The sequence below is a fragment of the Adiantum capillus-veneris genome, chromosome 26, assembly GCF_014529385.1.
Source record: "Adiantum capillus-veneris isolate H3 chromosome 26, ASM1452938v2, whole genome shotgun sequence".
NCBI classification, from domain to species: domain Eukaryota; kingdom Viridiplantae; phylum Streptophyta; class Polypodiopsida; order Polypodiales; family Pteridaceae; genus Adiantum; species Adiantum capillus-veneris.
Genome location: NC_140956.1, coordinates 106,491,034 through 106,506,214, shown reverse-complemented (window position 1 = coordinate 106,506,214; position 15,181 = coordinate 106,491,034). Strand labels below are relative to the sequence as shown.

Sequence of the window (15,181 nt, the reverse complement as noted above, 5' to 3'; positions counted from 1 at the left end):
GGACAGAAGGAGGGGAGAAATCTGCTGCTCAGGAGACAAATCCAATCCTACTTGACAACCCAAGTATCAAACTGCAGTCCCTGGGGGAATCCATCTGAAACCTTCACCTGGCAGCAAATCAGACGTAGGAGCACTGCCAACCGAGAAAGCCACTGTCTTTCTCCAGTTGATCCGTGAGCCTGATGCACAACAAAAGGTCTCAAGAGCCTGCTCACACCTGTGAAGGTTGGACTCCTAGCCCTCCAAGTACAAATCTGAATCATCTGCAAACTCAGCATTCAATAACTCGTCGCCCCGAATAGGGAGCGCTAAACCACATAGACCATCTTGCTGGGAAACCAAAAATCTGCTCATCGCCTCAACATAGAACAGAAAGAAAGGGGGCTAGAGGGCAGCCATGTTTGACCGAACGTGTGAGCATGAAGCGATCTCCTCTACCACCTGCCAACAGTACTTGACTATGTGCCCGTTTGTAAAGAGCTGACATACCTCTGATCCAAGCATCCGAGAAGACCATCATGCATAGAGTGCCCTCCAAAAAGTCCCAGTCAACTCTATCATAGGCCTTCTCAAAATCGAGAAGAAGTATCGCCAGATCCTCATCACAGAGGTGAGCAAGGGCAGAAGTCTCATATAACGTAAAGATGTTGTCAAGGATACTACTCTCCTTGACAAAACCAGTCTGTGTCCCATGTATAATGCTCTCTAGAAGTGGCTGAATCCTCAAACTCAAAGCCTTGGCAAGAATTTTGTAGGCTGAGTTGAGGATGGTGATGGGCCGTCACTGTCGAATCTCATCCAAGGAGCCACTCTCCTTGGGAATGAGGTAAATCAGACTCTCACTCATGCTGTCAGGCATCTCTCCTATGTGCAGGATGTACTGAAAAGCGCTGCAGAGATCTGAGCCAAGCAAGTCTCTAAGAAAAAACTGGGAGTCAAACCATCCTCTCCTATGGACAGCTACCACGGGGAATTTCTCTGAGGGCCACGTGAAGCTCCTCTAGCTGAAGAGGCAGCTCAAGCCTCTAGCGCATCTCCTCAGTCACAAGACAAGGCATCTGTGCCCAAACCTGCTCTCTACATGCATCCCGACGCTCTGACTGAGGCTTTGCTGATAGCAGGTCAGGGTAAAAGTCAGTAGCAATTGCTTGCATGTCCTCAGGCTCCAAAGCAACTGACCCATCGGGCCTCCTCAACTTGCTGACCTTGGCATGCGTATGCCGGGGTCCCACTGCCTCAAAGAAAGCCCCTGTCACTCTGTCACTCACTTGGGTCCACTGAGATGCCTCTCGGTGGAAAGCAAACTCATGGCACCACTCCTCTATGCTCTCATGGCACCGCTCCTCTGTGCTGGCAAGCTCATGGAGAGCCTGCTGCAACTGCTCCTCCAACCAAGGAATGTCTGGATGCTGCTCTTGCATTCTCTGCAAGGAAGCAACACCCGTCGGGGACGCTGATCCTCCTCTCTCGCTGCAGCCAAGCGGGCCGAAGACTCCTGAAGAAAGAGCCGACTAAGCTGAGCAAGTCCAGAGGCCACTCTGTTAGCAGGAGAGTCCTGCATGTCTAAGCTCTCTGTCCAAAGAGTCACCACTTGCTCCCTAAGCGCAGAGTCCAGCAAGACCCTCTCAAGGATGCATAGCATCGTGCTCCCCCTCCTCTGTCTATCTGTCACTGTGAGGATCACTGGTGCATGGTCCGGAAAGGAAGTCCCAGCCAGAATGCAAACTGTCCCACCCAAGTCACAGAAGTGGTCACTGGTGTAGAAGCGATCTATCTGAGATAGATTCACTCCTCCCACTCTACAATCCGAATGAGAGAAGGCCAGGCTGTCTGGGGGCCTCACAAACCTTTTTTGGTGCAGACTTCTCCTTTTGCAGCAGTCCCTAGAGGTTTGACTTGCTTTGACATTCGCAGACGCTGGGACTTCTTCGACTATAGCTTCACATGGTTCGTGGGGTGACTCTTCTCCTGACTTGGAGGAGGCTTGCTTTCGAGTCCACGTCCTCTTTCTAGCAGCTAGAGGCATTGAGGCTTTGTACACAACGGTGGGTTTCTCCTTTCCGCTGTGCGGCAGGGATTCCACAGAGTGGTTCCTAGCACACTGTTCTTGGCTGGCTCCAGCTTCAGGCTACTACTGAGTTCTCGCACCACACAGGGGACTTAGGAGTGATAGATTTGGTGCAGACACTTTGGCCTCTTGCCAAGTTCAGCGTGATGCCTCCGGATGCAGCGGGTTGCAGGTATATTGTGGTGCATTTGTTTGCTGACACTCAAAGCCCTCCTTATTATGTATTTGTGCATGAGGATTCGAGGATGTAGCCCATTGGGCTGCACGCTCGGCTTGGGTTTGGGTGGACAATCAATCCTTTCGTGCTTGTCTAGAGGTCGTTCGGATGCGGATTACTCTCCATCCAAACCGGCCTCAAAGATAGCGAGGTTGGCTGCTGTGGCAACATCAGTTTTCTCTCACTGACTCCATGAGGATCATCTCATGGAATGTGTAGGGATTAGGAGGGCCCCACTTTCAGCGCCAGGAGCTTCAGAGATGCCTTGTGGGTGGTGAGATTGACATTCTTATGCTATAGGAGCATCATCTTTGTGAGAGCCGCATTAGACGGAGTGGTCCGATTTTGCATGGTCGCTATGAGACTTTTGGTCATAGTGCATTTGGACTTGGAGGCATCAAGATAGGGGTAGGCCTTTGCTAAATGGCCCATCTGTCTGGAGGCCCGAATACTCCACGCTCTGACGGAACCAACCCCCTTTCACCCTAGGTAGTAGGACGATGATTTGTACTTGACTTGTTTGAGTGCAGGAACTGAAAGACAAAATGACTGCAGCATTTCAGTCTCATAAATCTCTATAGACATGATTGCAATAAGGATTAGTTAATCGAGCATCCGTGAGATCTGGAATCGATCTAGATGCGATTACTAAATACATTGCCGATTGGTCATGGTCTGAGATTTGGAATGAATTTGTATGTGATTTGTCCTATGATGTCCTGTGATGTCTGGTGATGTGATTGTTGTCTTGTACAAGTGCTAGATGTGTCGTGTCTAGTGCGTCGGTACTAACAGTCAGTGTCTACTAAGATAGTTTATGGCCTCTGTTTGTTTTGTAGGTGTAATCGAGGGAGATTACAATTCTTTCAAGAGGGGGGTATGTCACAAACTAGTGATGTGGTAGGCCCCCAGACACACACACCCTGCGGTAGGAAATGCCACGTGACAACAGGCCCGAAAAACGCGCCGCGACAGGCTGACGTGGAAGTGCCGTACAGATCTTCCCAAAATCCACTGTCTGTTGACGTGGCAGGATCTCTGCAAAATGCGTTGAGTTGCTGACGTGGAAATACGTACGGATTTTTAAAAATTATGCTCGCTAAATATGGTAGCTTTTGGGTTACAGTTGCTTTTGAGTTTGAGAAGCTTTTGATTAAAAGATTTTGGGGCTTTGCTTTTGGGCATCCCTTGTAAGAATAAATAAGTCTCAGGGGATCACTTCTCTGGGTATCTGGACAAAGAGACAAAGAGTAAGCACCCGCGGGCTCTTGTACTTTGCACACAGATTAATAAAAAAGAAATACCAAAAGGGGCGCCAGTCTTTGGGGTCAATACCTCTGGGTACAGAACTATGCCGGGCCGTGTCGTCTTTTGTGAAATGTATATGTGAATCTCTGCTGTGTCACGATAGAATCTAGACTTGGGGTGTCCAAGTTTGTTACAATCCACAGGTCCCAGAACACGAGGAAAGAAAAGTAAAGGGGATCAGCTGGTATTTCAGAGAGGTCCGCAGATTCAGATTGAGGTTCTGAGGACAGAGAGACCAACAAGGCTACCAAAAGATCAAAGGGCTCAAGAAAAGAACAGAAAGGTAAGCTATTTAGTCAAGGGTACTTTTTGGCTGTCAGGTGCAGCGGAATTGAATATGGTGAAGATCTAGGTTCTACACTTCCACAAATCCTTTTCTTTCTTTCCTTGCTTTAGTGATTCCTTTTAGCTTGAATGATGATTCCTTTTACTTTCCCTAAGAAGAGGGAATGAGAGAGTGCGGTAGAGATATATAGAGGCAGAGAGAAAGAGAGCAAAGGAGAATGACACCCGATGGGGTCCCAACCAACCCTCTCAAGCGCCTCCCATACCATTGCTGATGTGGTAGTTGCTTTAGATTACGTAAATGGAATGTACACACATGCAATACCTCAAGTGCAGACTCTACTGACTCGAATGGTGAATGTCGCCGCGGTAACTCCTCAAGACGAGGCACCTCCGGGGCTGATTTGATGCACTTTTGGATCCTTCTCGATGTGGGATTGCGGATGCCCACCAAGGGGTAGATCTAGGGATGGATTGCGCTCCAGATGTGAGAAGAATGAAGGGCTGAAAACGTAGATCTCAACGTTGCCAATGATGGATAACAATGGAGCACTCAATGCCGGTGAGGGGGTCGAGGGGAGGCTCAATGGGCTGCTGAAGTTCCGGGCTGCAAGGGGAAACACGCAAAGCTAGATCTGGGCCGCTTTCCGGCGAGGGAGATGGGCTGAAATTTGAAGACGCTGGGTGATTTTCTGGGAACTGCAGCGCTAGGGCTGAAAACCAAAACCCCGGCTGATGCTGTCCAAAAACGTTAGGCTGATCTTGAGCTAAAACGTTGGGTGGATTTGCTCCTTGTGCTAGCACTATCTGCCAACTGAGTGAAAATGCTAGCTGGATGGTCTCCTTTATAGGACTGAAGATAAATTTATAAACTCCCTTAGGCTTAGGTAGTGCAAACTCTCCACCGGACCCAACAAATAAATCATAAAAATGATTTAATAAAAAGTTTGGATGGGGGGTCAGTTTTGGGTGAAACTGTCGCACATCTGCCTACTCGGAAATCGGATCGACGCGGGAATGGCTCCTTGGATTCCTCTAACCTAAAACTACATGCACGTCATGCCAGATGCCCACCGTAGTATAATAACATGTATCAAAACGCGTATACAAACCATTTATGCAAAAGGGTTCCAAAACTAGAAAACCTAATCTAATGGACTCGTCCGAACATGCAAGTCCTGCGAACAAGCTCACAAAATTGCCATTACTTATCCTCCTAAGATTCTAGACACTTCTATCTAGGAAGAAGGGAAAAACTGGCTCTGAAAGTCGATGAAGCATATCCACGTGGCACATAGAGCCATGTGCATGTGACATTGGCCCTCGATGAAAAGTGGATGGAGGAGGAGAACCTCGCAAATTCTCTTCAAAGAGAGTTGTACCTTGAAGCTTTTGGGCTATTATCAGTGTCTCTACCAAAAGTTACCAATGAATGAGCAGGTTGAATCTGGTGCAATGCAGACTGCACGAGAGAGGAGCCATTTCACTTTGTCACAGATTGCCTAGATTGAATATGTCACTAACTTCTCGTTGAGATTTTAAGGATATTGACAGTATTTCGCGGAATGACATTATAAATGTATGTGCACTGAATTGGAAATTTCCTTGATTGAATTGAGAACACGTGCTCTTTCATATGTGTATTGTTAGAGACATGTAGAAAAAGATGAAATGTCTGCAGCATTTTATTCGATGAATGATTTGAACTTAATACATCTAAACATCTATTAGAGATCAACAAGATCTAGACGTGATGGCTTAGTGAATGAGAGCTGAATAAGATGTCTATCTCGATGAGATGACTACATACTATTGTGAGTACATCAAGAGTTCCAGAAGGATGAGATGGCTGCACAGTGATCTAGGTGCATCACAAATTTTGAACCAAATGAGATAGCTAGATTAAATGATTGAAACACGGTATTCAATGTGAGCTAAGTGCCTGATTTTGTGAATTGCATGCTATGTAGATGTATTGTCTTGTGGATAGTTGTGGGCATGGTTTTCTTGCTTGAAATGAGAGGATATGAATCTGACAGTAATAAGATTTAGTAGATCAAAAGATCCTGAAAAGATCAGTGCAGTTTGGATGTGATTGCTAAATGGTTACAATGATCATGATTTGTCTTTGAGACCCTCGACAAAAATGTGATTGCTGAGTGACTGACGTCTTTCTAGAAGTGCCGGATTGGTGAAGTTTAGTGCTTGAGTACATAGAGTTACTATCTATTGAAGATAGTTTTTGTCCTTTGGCTGTTACAATTCTTTCAAGAGGGGGGAATGTCAATTCTTTTAAGAGGGGGGAATGTCACAAAGTGATGACATGGCGTGCCCAACTGGAAGGAAAGTGGCAGAGACTTGGGCGTTGGTAACTCGGTTAGTATATGCTACTTACCTTCATACAAAGGTGGATAAGAGAAAGATGGGGGAGGGACCGGACAAGGAGAAACTCATCCAGGAAGAACTTGCAGAAGGTGTGGGGTTAGGATTTTAAAATCCTAACCTAAGTAACTTAAAGAACTTATGGAGCATTGGCCAAGGGGCCCAAAATCCTAAAAGACAGAAGCTTGAACTCTGAGAAAGGATTTTGTATATCCCACTGACACGATGACGTGCAAGACTACACATTTTTCGCGTTTTGTGCTGATGTTGCGACATGGCAGGCTGGATGGATTTCAGCAAATTACGCTCGCTCTTTTTAGTAGTTTCCATGCTAGCTTTTGATGATCAAATGCTTTTGGGGTTTAATGCTTTTGAGAGAAGTGCTTTTGGGGCTCTGCTTTTGGGCATCCCTTGTAAGTTTAAAAGGGCCCCAGGGCCTCACTCTGCAGGACATCTAGACGCAGAGTCTTAAGAGCAGAGGACCCTCAAGAGTTGTACTTTGCATCGAGTAATAATAAACAAATACCGGAAGGGGCACCAGTCTTTTGGGGCAGTGCATTTGGGCGCGGAACTCTGTCGTGCCATGTAGACACACTCTCTCTCTCTCTCTCTCTCTCTCTCTCTCTCTCTCTCTCTCGCGTCAAAGTTCAGTGATTTTGCAGTTTGTTTGTGTTGATTTTTCACTTGGATTGCCCGAGCCTGTAACATCTGCCATTTCGGCTTTGTTATTGTTCTTCCTCTTTTCCGGCCATGCCAGACAACAAATTGTCACACTTAGCTTGGCCATGCCAAGCAAGAGATCAAGGAGGTTGAGGAGAGGAGGCATGATTTTACCTTCCATCGACAAACATCACAGTAGATGCAGAATAGATACAAAGTTTTTTGAGGTCACTTGACCGTGGCATTCTATCGTTGCAGTTTGCCAGCTATAGAGGCAAGATGGCTCCTGAGCTCAAGAGCCGTGAGAGATCTAAGAGATTGCTACATCCTTTAACAGAGTAGCCTTCAAAGCTTGCAGAGTAGTTGTTTAGGCTTATGTTAGAAAAAGGATTACTCACGACTTCGTGTCATGGGCTAGAGAGGCCGCTCTTGGAGTCGGAGTTGTTGGATCCACTCAGGGCTTTGTCATGCCAAAGCTGCCTTAGAGAGGATGCCCCCGCCCCCCAAATCTTTTTCATGAGATATTGTGAGTTGCTTGAACCTAGTTTATGCAACCAACATGGCTATGATACCTCACAGCTTTTCGAAAGCTTTCATTTATCTCATCCCCAAAGAGGGAGGTTCTTTAGATGACATCAACAATGAAGGCCTATCACAATCCGAAACTCAACCTACAAAACTCTAGCAAAGTCTTTGAGTGTGAGGGTCCAACCATTCTTGGAGGTTTAATTCATGCCACACACACTAGGTTTGTCAAGGAGCGTAGCATCCATAAAAACATCTTCACCTTTTGGGAGGCCACAGTTTTGGCTTGTATATGGTGTGAGGAGCTTATGATTTTGCAACTTGACTTCCAGAAAGCTTACGATCATGTTGATTGGAGCTTTCGTGAGGGGACCATGTTGAGGATGGGTTTTTCTGAAGCCTAGATCACAGGAGTGGCAGCATCTTAGTCCATTGCTCATAGTCAGATTTTGATTTCCGAGGAGAAAAGGCCAACATTTGTATTGACAAGTTCTATCGAGCAGGGTGCTACAAAAGCCTCTACAACCCAGAGAAGCAGTTGCTCAACCCAGGTTTGTTGATGACATTGCATTGTGTTTCGATGGCAAGTAGGCCAACTTGAGAAGAGGCCAGCATGCTCTTGAGACTGTTTGAACGAATTCAGGTGCAAATTGGCACAAGATGATCGATTGGTCCGACACCCACCCCCGATTAGTCCTCTGATGAGCCCTTCAGATGGATCCCCCTAGGGACACACTGCGATATTTGGGTTGCCACATTGGCTCTGACTTGACACCAAAGGAGCGAATTGCCCCCATACTCCTCAGCATCTCGAAAAGCCTTGTACATTGGAGCTTGGCTCACCTTTCCTTGATGAGGAATATTGTGGTGGCCAACCAGGGCTTTTGGCGAAGATGAGGTAGATTACCACGAGTTGGATCGTTTTAAGTTCCTGCATAGACCAGCTACAAAAGCTCATCAGCAACTTCTTATGGCCTCGCAGAGATGGTCAACCTGCACACACCAAAGGTCGGTCATCACTCTACCTACCGCACAAGGTGGTTTTGGGCTCCTTGATCTTGCCTCATTAAGCAAGGCGCTGCTAGGGAAGTACACAGTTCGCGGACTACTTCTGGGTTTCAAGCATTGAAAGGAGCTTCTTCTCACCAAGATTCACACTTGGGGTTCCCCTAGCAAGCAGCCTGTGGTTGGGGGGGGGAGGGGGGGGGGGGGGGGGGGGGGGCACGTACCGTTTGACCTGCTGCTACCCTCTTAGTATACATTGCTCCATTTGTCTTCCTTGTTGAAAGATATGAATGATAGTGAAAGAATATGACAATTAGCTAGATGCAATTTACGTAGTTGCTGTCCACCTCAATTTCTTCAAAATCTACCATTATAGCCAAGCTTTCCTCCATGGTGGACCGGGCACACATGTTTGAAAGCAACACAAAAGCTGCTGTACTTTGCGGCTCTACAGTGCAAAGGGATTCCGATATAAGCTTTGCCAATTTCATATTCCCATGTACTCCACAAGCACCTAGTGAAGCAGTCCATGCCTTGGCATCTGGTTGGCGTGGCATATTTTGCAATAGGAGATCCACTTTGTCAAGGTGCCCGGCCCGTCCAAGAAGATCCACCATGCATGCATAGTGTTCACCTGAGGGTACTATGCCATGATCTCGAGTCATGGAGCAGAAGAAGGACAGGGCATCATCAACTTGCCCCATGTAATTCAATGCAGAAAGGACAGCCAGAGTTGTGATGCGGCCCAGCTTATAGCCCTCTGCCAGCATCTTCTTTGCTATTTGAAGTGCCTCTAAGCCATGCCCATGCTGAGCATAGCCTGTAAGCATGGATGTCCATGAAACAGTATCATGTTTGGGCATCTGATTGAACATGCGACGGGCTAGATCTAGACTCCCACACTTGCAATACATATCTATCAATGCACTCTCTACAAGAATAGTAGTCTGAAAACCAGTCTCCTGGATGAGCTCATGAATTTCACGACCCTGTTCTAAGGCGCCTGTTTGAGCACACACCTTGAGGACAATGACATATGCAGCTTCATTTAGCTGCAATTTCTCTGCTTGCATCTGCCAGAAGAGTTTAAAGGCTTCGTCAAACTGTCTATGGTGCACATAGCAAGCAATCATGGCTGTCCATGTTACCACATCATCTTTAGGTAGCCCATCAAACACCTGGCGTGCTTGTGCAATGCCTCCACACTTGGCATACATGTCGATCATTGTATTCATGACTTTCATGTCAAGACCATAGCCATGAACTATGGTGTGCACATGAACCTGTTTTCCTAGCTCTAAGAAAGAGAGACCTATGCATGCTTTCAGCAAGCACAAAAAAGTGACCCTGTCTGGCTTCATGTGCTCATCTTCCATCTGAAAGAGAAGCTTGAATGCCTCATCTCCAAGTCTGGCCTCTGCATAACCAGCAATCATAACATTGTATATTACAACATCTCTACTTGAAAGCTTATCGAACACGACTCGTGCATCTCTGATGCTTCCACACTTCGCATACATATCTACAAGGCTACTTCCAAACATTAAGCTTGAGTACACGCCGCATTTGACCATGTAGGTGTGCATTTCTTGGCCTAAGTCTAACGATGCTGCATTGGTACATGCCTTAAGCAAATTCCCAAAGGTCACATTGTCCGGTGGTATGCCTTCCTTTTGCATTTGCTGAAAGAGAGAGCTGACCTCCTTAACTTTCCCAATCTGGCCATATACTCCTATCATCACATTCCAAGAGACCACATCTCGCTCTTGCATTTCATCAAAGAGTTGACGCCCCTTCTGAATGCACCCACATTTGGCATACATGCCAATGATTGCACTCTCCACAAAGACATCCGAATTCATCTCATCTCTCACTGCAGCATGAACTGCCTTGCCATCCTCCAAAGACTCTACTTCAGTACATGCCTTCAAAACACTGAGAAAGGTGATTTTGCTTGGCTTCACTCCAGCTCTGTTCATATCCCAGAAATGTGCAATTGCCTCTTTGTGCCGCCTACATTTATTGTATCCTTCAATGATCAAATTCCAAGAAGCTATGTCTCGCTTGTGCAAACATTCAAATAATTTGCATGCATCCTCAAAGCTTCCACATCTGATGTACATGTTGAGCAGGGTGTTTGAGACAACCACATCAAACAATAAGCCGCTTTGCAGGATTTCATTGTGAATCTGTCTTCCATGGTCAACGGATTTTAGTGCAATGCAGCTCCTCAAAGCGTGGAGCACGTTGAAGCGGACTGACTGGGAGCCTGCGAAGTTACAAGTCTGCAATGTTCTCCTTGTTAGGTATTCTGCATGTCTTGACATTCTTCATGTTGGGCCCCAGCGGTTGAAGAGAGCGCCATGGCCATGCAGGCAATGCAGCTGAAACATCAGACTAAATGCGCTCACGGGCATAGACGCGACCGGTTGCTCGGCTCGGCAGGGAAGAGTCTGTGGCGACCGGCCGGGGCTCATCGCTAGGACACACGAACGCCAATCCCAGCGCCCGGCCGTCCTCATTAGCTACACACTCATTTTTTGTGAGATAGTTGGCAGACCAAGAAATACTTCTATTAACTATAAATACTAGTGTGGCAGGCACACTCAGTTTGGTTCAGTCTAATCCCGTGTACACCACATTGGTGGAGACGACGGGCAAATTTTCGTGGGGTAGTTTTCTTTAGTTTCTTGAAGTTTTTCTTTCACTTTCACTAGCCATGGCGTTTTGTTTCGACACAGGATAGATGCTTCTCATGCTCTTCTGCAACCTCAATTAGGTGGTGACGTCCACTAGCTTGACAGCTGGTCGTGTAGGTAGAGTCCGGCCACCTAGTGTGGTCGGACATGTTATGGTTGTAACCGCTTGATGGTAATATAAGGAAGTGCCGGAAGAGAGAGAGGCACACTTAGTTTGGTTCAGTCTAATCCCGTGTACACCACAATATATATATATATATTTTTTTTTTTTTTTAATTTATTTATTTATATATATATTAGTTTGCAACCAGCTTATCTTGATTTTCAATTGGTTCAAGTTTAAGTTAAGGCAAACCTTTCCAAGCATTGCTTATTAGTGAGTTAGCAAATATCGCCCTCTCTCTCTCTCTCTTTCTATATATATATATATATATATATATATATATATATATATATATATAATATTGGTTGTTTTTTACACAAAGGTTGTAAGAGGTTCTTCAAATGGCTTGACACATGAGGTGGAAGAAGTTGTTCATACAAGAGATGCAACAAAACCTTACATCTCAACATTCCTCTCTTATGTGGGGTTTGTTGGGTTAAGGTGGATGTGTTAGTGTGACATTCATGGCATAAGTATGTTTGGAGAGGTTAGTGTAGAGCTTGAGAGAGAAACTGTTGCACAATATAATATGGTATATTGCAAATGATAAAAGGGTTACAATTATTCAGCAGAATGTGCCTCTATATAAGCTTATACAAATAGAAAGCCTTTTGACACATGAGCACAAAATGTGGCTGCCTATGAACAAACACAAGTGGTTGTTCTTTACACAAAGGTTGTAAAAGGCTCTTCACATGGCTTGACACATGAGGTGGAAGAGGTTGTTCACACAAGAAATGCAACGAAACCTTGCATCCAAACAATCCTCCCCTATGTGGGTTTTGGTTGCATATCGCATACAATCCTCCTCTCAAAACACACTAGGGTGAAGCACACAATTCACAAGCCTCCCCTTGAACACAAAGTTGCCTCCCCTAGACACAAAGGGTGTAGGCATACAAAACATCAGGGTGTAGGCATACACAAGCCTCCCCTGGCACAACTAGAGGGTAAGGTACAACTGAGAGAATGCTTAACCACATGTTGGTTGGTGTTTATTGGAGTAGCCAGTATGTTGATGATGTTGTTGTTGATGTTTTGTTCCAATGCTGTTGTTAAAAAGAAGGACACGATGCATAGATATGTATAATGGAGGGAAAAACCACGTGGAAAAAAACCCTCAAATTACTATGCAAAAGGATTATTTTGAATATGTTGGTGGAGAAAGTTCTCCAGCTGCCATCCCTTTATGTTGATGTCGTAAGCTTCATCGTTTGTTAACGTTTTCTTTATCATTTTTATGTGGATGTTAATCTTCTTTATTCATGTTGTCGGTCCTTTTTGACAAAGATGCAATCTTCGTGGTGAAAAATACACATACATTGCAATAGTGGTGCTCATCATTTGTGTGATGCTTGTGCATGTGCGTGTCAAAAGGTTGTCTATTTGTATAAGCATATATAGAGGCACATTCTGTTGAATAATTATAACCCTTTTATCATTTGCAATATACCATATTGTATTGTGCAACAGTTTCTCTCTCAAGCTCTACACTAACAACATCATCAACATATTGGCTACTCCAACAAACACCAACCAGCATGTGGTTAAGCATTCTTTCAGTTGTACCTTACTCTCTATTTGTGCTAGGGGAGGCTTGTGTATGCCTACACCCTGATGTTTTGTATACCTATACCCTTTGTGTCTAAGGGAGGCAACTTTGTGTTCAAGAGGAGGCTTGTGAATTGTGTGCCTCACCCTAGTGTGTTTTGAGGGGAGGATTGTGCGAGTGATATGCAACCAAAACCCACATAGGGGAGGATTGTTGGGATGCGAGGTTTTGTTGCATCTCTTATGTGAAGAACCCCTTTCACCTCATGTGTCAAGCCATGTGAAGAACCTCTTACAACCTTTGTGTAAACAACAACCACTTGTGTTTGTGCATAGGCAGCCACATCTTGTGCTCACGTGTAAAAAGGCTGTCTATTTGTATAAACTTATATAGAGGCACATTCTGTTGAATAATATCAAGCTTTATCATTTGCAATTATACTCTATATTGTATTGTACAATAGTTTCTCTCTCAAGCTCTACACTAACCTCTCCAAGCATGCTTATGCCATGAATGGCACACTAATAAATCCACCTTAACCCAACAACTGGCACATGCCATGGTGTCAAGTCATTCTAAACTAGCTCCTCTACTATAGTGAGAATAAATTTGAGCATTTCCAAACTAGCTCCCCTAAAGTGAGAATTTTAATATTTAAAACTCTTTAAAAAAGATGGAGGATGGTTTATTGTAGAGGTAGTAATAAAGCAACCGTACAGTGCATATTTGACAATCAAGGAAGCAAGGATAACAAGGTGGTTGCAACCAAGGTTGCTTTTTGATAGGCGTTTTATCTATTTTATCTATTTTTATTTTGTTAACATACAAAAAGATTTATCCACGTGTCAAGATTTCTAACATTTCCATCGTTATTTTTATGAATTCACCCCACCTATCAACTTTACATAGATTTTGCCGCATGCATCACCTTCTTACTTTGTTAGCATACAAAGAGATTTATCCATATGTCATAACGGCTCCATTGTTATTTTTATGAATTGCACGCATGCTTCAGCTTTACATAGCTTTTGCCACATGTGTCACCTTTTTCGACATAGACGCCATCTACCACCGCATTCAAGAGCTTCAGTCAGCAGTAGCAGTAAGAGCACGACCATGTGACCATGGCCGACCGGATCAAGCTGGACATAGCGTGGTACACATCTCTCTCTCTCTCTCTCTCTCTCTCTCTCTCTCTCCCGTGCACACAAAGAATAGATTTAATGAATTTCTTTAAGTACTTGTAGTGGTAGAAATTCTTAACTAACAATTGAGCCCAACAGATTTGGATGTCTTCATACTCGCTCTCTCTCGCTCTCTCTCTCTCTCTCTCTCTCTCTCTCTCCTGTGCACACAGAGAGTAGCTTTAGTGAATTCGAATGCAAAACTTGCAATGGTAAAAATTCTTAGCAAGAAATCGAGCCTAGCAGATTTTGTTGTCTTCATAGAGGGCCTACAAGGGCTCTCCAGTGTCATTTGAATGAGGGACTTGCCAACTTTTGCCATGTGCTGGACGAAAATGACTACACGTTGTAGTTTTTGGCATACCAGATTCAAGAGAGCTTCCACAAGTTGCACTCTGTGGTTGTCAACAACCCCTTTGTAGAGCCTATTGAAGGAAGAGCACCACTAATCTATGGAAGGAGAACACGGCTTGCATGCTTTGTCTTGACTAGCAGCCCCCTCTCCGTGCTCTATATCTCCTTTGGTAGTATCACCCTCCTCTATAGACCTCAGTTTGAAGAGATTGTGAATGGACTTCTCTATAGCAATCAACAATATCTCTAGGCTCTTCCCTAAATTTGTCAGTGGATGTGCCACCGTTTTATGTACACAAGACTAGTGATGCTCTTGTGCGATAGTGGTGCCTTTGTAGGTGTAAGGTTGTGATAAGGAAGCTCTACAACAATTGGAGCGAAAGTATGTGCGTAGATAATCTAACTTAAACATTAATTTGATGTCATCGTCATCATCCTTGTCATTGTCCTCATCTTTAACGATTATTGTGGCTTCCATCTCCATCGGCATCTCCATCAACTAGCAGCATCTCCATCAACTTCTCAACAATCTTTAGAGCTTCCAGTGTGATTGCTATAGCCATGATTCGAGGTTCTCTCTCTCTCTCTCTCTCTGTCTCTCTCTCTCTCTCTCTCTCTCTCTCTCTCTCTCTCTCTAGCAGAGGTTATTCGATGAAAATTGTATACGATTAGTGGATTTTGAGTAGCTTATGCAGATGTAATGCCTTCTTATTCATGATGATATTGTTAGTCAAGGATTATTTAAAAAAAAATGCTCAGGGGATTCACCATGGAAAAAT

The 15,181-nt window shown here is 44.7% G+C and overlaps 1 protein-coding gene across 1 annotated transcript; it reads right to left on the bottom strand.

Moving 5' to 3' along the window:
• Nucleotides 1-7,852: 7,852 nt before the first annotated feature.
• Nucleotides 7,853-10,987, bottom strand: LOC147423950 (pentatricopeptide repeat-containing protein At3g09040, mitochondrial-like). The gene has a single exon (XM_086502073.1). It carries the CDS (start codon nt 10,775-10,777, stop codon nt 8,768-8,770), a length of 2,010 nt encoding a protein of 669 aa, XP_086358199.1. The 5' UTR covers nt 10,778-10,987; the 3' UTR covers nt 7,853-8,767.
• Nucleotides 10,988-15,181: the final 4,194 nt, after the last annotated feature.

Excerpts from the sequence above, each read along its gene's own strand:
- LOC147423950 (XM_086502073.1), bottom strand. The coding sequence starts at position 10,777 with ATGTCAAGACATGCAGAATACCTAACAAGGAGAACATTGCAGACTTGT.